General features: G+C 40.0%; 1 protein-coding gene across 1 annotated transcript; it reads left to right on the top strand.

The window, feature by feature from the left end:
• Positions 1–339: 339 nt before the first annotated feature.
• Positions 340–3,430, top strand: fgfbp3 (fibroblast growth factor binding protein 3). The gene is made up of 2 exons (XM_062430545.1): positions 340–614; positions 2,986–3,430. Exons 1-2 carry the CDS (start codon positions 340–342, stop codon positions 3,428–3,430), a joined length of 720 nt encoding a protein of 239 aa, XP_062286529.1.
• The last annotated feature ends 2,566 nt before the right edge of the window (positions 3,431–5,996 follow it).

The raw sequence follows: 5,996 nt of genomic DNA, 5'->3' as shown, positions 1-5,996 counted from the left end.
TGTTTCTATCTGTATCGAACTCTGACTCTGACTTTCTCCAGTGAATTATTTTGGGCAACATTGAGACTCCAAATAGGTATTTACGTTGAGTTTTAGTGAAGTATTGGTGAAGAACCCAGGCACATAATCTGGCCCTGATCTGGACTTCTGACACTCCAACACTTTGTCTTTTTGGGTCTAAGCAGGTGGTGTGAGGTGGATTCACCAGAGCCTGACAATAAATGTGACAAAAAACAAAACTTGGAGCTGACTAAAATGTCAGCGTTCAAAGAAAATCTCATAAAAAATACATCACCTTTCATATTTTCTCTTTTTTCTGTGACTGAATCCCCAGCCACCATGAGTATCCTGCAGTGCAGTTTCCTCTTCCTCCTCCTCCTCTGCCTCCCTGTCCTGGCTGAAGCCAAACGTCAGCCTGGTCAGGGGAAACCGGACAAACCTCGCCAGCCTCCGCCGTCACCTCAACCGGCCAAGAGACCCAGAAATCGCTCTGTGCCGGGCTCCGGAGAGCTGTCTACGAAGGAGGGACATCGCTGCATCTGGCAGACGTCCGGTGAAGGCCTGGTGAGCCTGCTGGTGAACTGCAGCACTGAAACACTGGGAGATCAGCAGAGGTAATATCTTAACCTGACTGGTCATACGGACTTCCATTCATATGACCTATAAAACTAATTGTAAAGAAAAAACAATAGAGCATTAGTGGTTTCAGAAAACTGACACAAGTTTATGTTCGTGTGACAAAGCCCTCTGGTGGCCGTAGGCTGTAATGCTGACTCTTGTCGGCTGGGACCAAAGGAGAAAATAATGTGATGCTGTTCTAAAGCCACAAAGTCAGCACAGATTTTAGTTTTCCTGTTTTATATCGACAGTCAACATTTGTTTCTTTAACCACAAGTGCAGTGCTTTCTTAAATGTAACAAGTTAGTTATTTGAACCCAAACCATGATCTTTTTCTCTAAAACCTAACAAAGTTGTTTTTGAACCTTAAAGGCTGGAACCAACAAATCTCATGTGCAGAGCCAAACCAACACGTTCCTTCATGAAGAGTTTAGTAATGTTTGTCTGTTTAGAAACAGCTCCAAATACTAATAACAGTCACATTTTCATTCTCAGTAGAGTAGTTCTGTCTAAATTTCAATTTCCACCGGGTCTGTCAACGGCTGTATTTCAGCAACAAACACGAATTAAACTGACAGATAAAGACAACATTTATCTACGTAGCCTACTGACCCACAATAGAAGCACAAAAATCAGAGAAAATGACCAAATCAACTAAATTTGAGCAAGTTAACAAAATCGGGCCGTTTAGTTGTGCTGCTACTACAGTAATTACGGTAGCCTAAAGGTATTGTTCGGATTTGATTGGGCTGCTGTAATTACTGTATTAACAGTGCAACTTAATTTAAAAGGCAGATTTCTGTCCCAAAGCACGCTCTGCTCCGCTGACATAATGATACTTGTTTCAATGGCAGCAGGAAAGGCAGCTAACAAATCAACACCCTTAACATTTTTTCCTAGACGCTTCACTGGAAACCGTTACTGGGAGCCCTATAATCCTCCGTAGTGAACTGCATGTCACTGCCCCAATATGAAGGGCTGCCCTGAAGACTTTGTATTGGTTCTGTTTCCACCTAGTTTTTGACAAAGAGACAGATCTGTGAGTCTACCGTGCAGGAGGATAAAATCATATAGCATGTTGGCTTTTAGACACTTATACGGTCATGGTCCACCCCCACAGGTTTTTTTTCACTCAGTCTATCTGATGAGATCTCCTCTCTGGACTCTGTGGGTGTATTGCATATAGACTGTGCTTGATTAACATCTCTCTGTCTCTTTTGTTAACATTATTGCGTATGTTATGGTGGGACAACACCTTAATTATTCTAATTGGTACATGTGGCTCGGTGATGGTTCATGTAATCAAACATGACATCAACTTAAGCAGTCGTCTAATCAGACACAGAGACAGAAAACACCTGAGTGGAGTAAAGAGTAAACGTCACAGATTTCAGAGGCAGAAGTCATTAAAATAGCTGCCAGTTTTATTTTAAAAATCCATTAAACCTCATTTCCAACTCTCTTAGCTCAGTTTTAAGTAAATGTTTGCCACATTTTCTCATCTTTATTTCAGCCAACACATTTTGCTTCCAGTTCACAGCAAGTGAAAAGTGACAGGTCAATATCAGGTCTTAGAGGTGACATATTCTCCTTATTCTGATTTTCTGTTACGTCTTGTTTGCAAAATTACCTCTACTTCGTTTTTGTGATTATGTCAGCCTGTGTCAGACAAAGGCTGAACTGAGGGGCAGCATAAAGGGTCAGTACAAGATCAATTTAAACTGTAAATTATGCAATTTAAATATAAATATAGAGCTGGAAATGTGCAGAGATGATGTAAAAATGACTGAACTCAGAATAGTCAAAGCCTGCTTGTGGTTGTGAAAACACAGTGATTGTGTTATCAGTCACATTCATTGACAAATAAAGATCATGATCTCAAAACTGTCACATACTTTGCTATGGGAAGAAGTTGTTGAGAAGTGTATTTTTTTCACAGTTGCGTAGCAGGAGGATCCCAATCCAAAGGGTAAATCCAAAAAGCAGGGCTGATGAAAAAAGGTCTTTATTATGGGAGGTGCAGGCAAAAACAGGCCAAAAAACCCCCCAAAACTGAAGTAAGCAGACAGGGTGCAACAGAATAGACAACCTGACAAAGACTGAACTTAAATACACAAGGGTTGATTACAAACTGGACACAGGTGAGCAAAAAAGGACACAGGTGAAACACATGAGGTCATCAAGCAAGGAGGGAAAATACAGGAAGTAAATATAAAAAAACACAAGTAGAAAACAGAAACTTAACTAATGCTGTGATCAGCTAGAAAGCATTTTGGACAACGTGAACAGTGTTGTTGTATTTCCTTTTACTTTTAACTTAATATTTCTGCTTTACTGTCTCTATTCTTTTTGGTCTTCCACCTCCAGGTACTGGTGTCGCTACGCTGGCAAACCAGACCTCTGCCAGGCCTACGGGTTGAAGTCCAGCCAGTACTGGAAGCAGCTGGTGGGGAAGCTGAAGAAGAGGCAGAACGCCTGCGAAGGAGAGAAAGTCCTGAAGGCCAAAACCTGCAAGAAGTCGCCCGTCGAGGCCCACATGAAGCTCGCCCAACGCAGCGGAGAGGAGGAAAGGAAGGGAGGCAAGGAAGGCGGGAAGAAAAGAGTGCTGCCGGCCGGTAGGAGCTCAGAAGGAGGGAAGGCAGAGAGGAGGAAGAAGAAGGAGGAGGAGGATGAAGAGGAGAAGAAGAAGAGGGAGGAGAGGACTGGGTTTGATGAGGAAGGAGTGATGAACGACATGGATCCGGTGCAGAATTACTGCAGCGATGGATGGAACTCCGTCTGCTCGTTCTTTGTCAAGTTTTTTGAGGGCTGATGGGAGAAATATTGACGGAGATGCGAGTCTCAGTTTGACGTAGATGATCCTGCGAGTTCACAATCTGGAAAATGACCTCAGAAGAGAAGTTTTGTTAAATGCATTTGTAAAAAAAAAAAAAAATCTGTCTTTCGTACTTGATTTTTGTCTTTGACGCTGAGTTGTGAATATTTTAAAAATATCATAAAAAACAAATATGAGTCATTAAATCATAATTATAAGAATAATAAGAAATTTTCCTTTTGTGCTTTTAAAATAGGTCAAAAGTTCTAAATGTTATGAAAGATGCATCCTGGCATTTAATTAGCAGCTTTGTAGCGGAATGATGAAAAAAACAAACATCAATCTGAATCATATAAAACCATTAAATCAAACCTATAAATACTATAATCATTTTTTTTTAAAAACGTCCCTCACAGTGATCAGAAACACCAACCATCTGCTGTGTCTCATTATAACCAAGTTCAGTTTGTGTTAATTGAACATATTTAGTTTTGTGGTTTTTGGGTTATTTCATTAAAAATGTGTTGTAGGTTTTTGTTTAAAAAAAAAAAGGAGTAAAATCAGATGAAATTAACCTTTGTGTCGTCCTCCCGGGTCAAATTGACCCCGTCTGTTTTGACTGTTCCTTCTTTCCTCCCTTCCTTCCTTCCTTCTGTCCTTCTTTCCTTCCCTCCTTCCTTCCTTCCTTCCTTCCTTCTGTCCTTCTTTCATTCCCTCCTTCCTTCCTACATTCGTCCATCCCTTCCTTCCTTCTTTCCCTCCTTCCTCCCTCCCTCCCTCCCTTCCTTCCCTCCTTCCCTCATTCCTTCTTTCCTCCCTCCCTCCTACCTTCCGTCTTCCCTTCCTTCCTCCCTCCTTTCCTTCCCTCCCCTCCTCCCTCCCTCCTTTCCTTCCTTCCTTCCTTCCTCTTTTCCTTTCTCCTTCCTTTTTTCCTCCCTCCCTCCAACCTTCCTTCTATCCTTCTTTCCTTCCCTCCTTCCTCCCTCCCTCTCTCCCTTCCTTCATTCTTCCTCCCTTCCATCCTCCCTTCCTCCCTCCCTCCCTTCCTTCCTTGACTCGAGGGCAACAGGAGGGTTAAACAGTTGAGCTGTACAAACTGTGTATGTTGGAATAATCTAACAAATAAAATGATGTTTTGATGGACAACAATCAGTCAATGATCATCACTGATGCTGATAGTGATGATTTTGTAGTGATTACACTGTAATTGTTGATAATAGAAGTGTGTTTTTTTATCCTTATTTTTGTGATGTGAAACTAATATTTTCAATAAACTCTGTAACTGTTTTATAAAAATTATCTGGCTTGTGTTTGATGTGATTATCAACATTTTTAATTGTTTAGTTAGTGGAATCATTTTTCCTCCACTCCTACATGCAATTCAAAATACATGTATGCACATTCACCTCTGAGATGCTGACTGATATAATAATGTGATATCCTGGCAGTATATCATATATTTAATATATTGTAAATATAGCTTTTAGTTTTTGTAATATGCTACTAAGAAATGGGCTGAACAGCTCCATAATAACATAGTAATAATATCTTTAACCCTGTAACGCCAAGTGAATCATATATGATCCATGAGTTTTAGAGAGCTCTTCATCATCAGTGTAAAAACCTGATGCATATGATCAGACAGATGTAGTGCACAGATAGACCACCAGGGGACCTTTTATTTAAAGCATCCAGGATGGACATTGTCAATCACTGACCCACAATTTGCACTTGCCCGCAAATGATGGTCTGGTCTGTAGTCAAGGCTGCTGAGATTGTTCCACATGTATATTACTGATCTGATTGACGCTCTGACATGTTGAGATGAATTTCCATTTTGAGTAAACAAATTTTAAAAAATCAATAAAACGAAGCAAAGATCCATCTATGACTGCATAAAGAATCATGCAAACATATATCTGTCCTCAAATACGAATCATCAGTTTATTTTATATAGCTGAAAGACAGAAATCACAGGGTTTTATTATCTGCAGGCCTCTATTCTATCCTTAGACCCTTAATACAGATTTGTTATTTGACTGATGAATATAACTGGTTTATCATTTAGATACATGTTATACATGTTTTGTGGGCATAAGTAGTATAAATGGCACCCAAAACTATATTTAACACAAGCAATAAAGCAGTATATGGACAGTCCAAACACTACTCAAGTATAAAAATCTGAATACATATATTTTTAATGTATATACACATGGGGCTAACTTACATGTGTGCTTTTAACACTTGGTATTTGAACTGGTCTCTTGAGTTATTCACTTAATACACTGTGTAGACCAAATCCAACTACTGTATATGTATGATATAACATCTAATGGCAACTTAAGATGAGAGGATGGTATCAGTATCTCTGACATTTTCAAATGTAAATTTGAACTTTTACTGCCCAAAAAAGGTGGAACAGCATATCGGAGGGTCATACAAGTATCTGTGACCTCTGTGGAGGTTTGGGAGCATCTCTCTTGTGTCATTTTGCTTTTGAGACCCGGTGACTCTGATCTCTGCTGTGAATTCACTCAGTATTCCTGTCAGCGAAACTCAG

The sequence above is a fragment of the Scomber scombrus genome, chromosome 12, assembly GCF_963691925.1.
Source record: "Scomber scombrus chromosome 12, fScoSco1.1, whole genome shotgun sequence".
In the NCBI taxonomy this organism is placed as follows: domain Eukaryota; kingdom Metazoa; phylum Chordata; class Actinopteri; order Scombriformes; family Scombridae; genus Scomber; species Scomber scombrus.
Note: the sequence above shows the minus strand (reverse complement) of the source record. Positions and strands in the feature narration are given on the sequence as shown.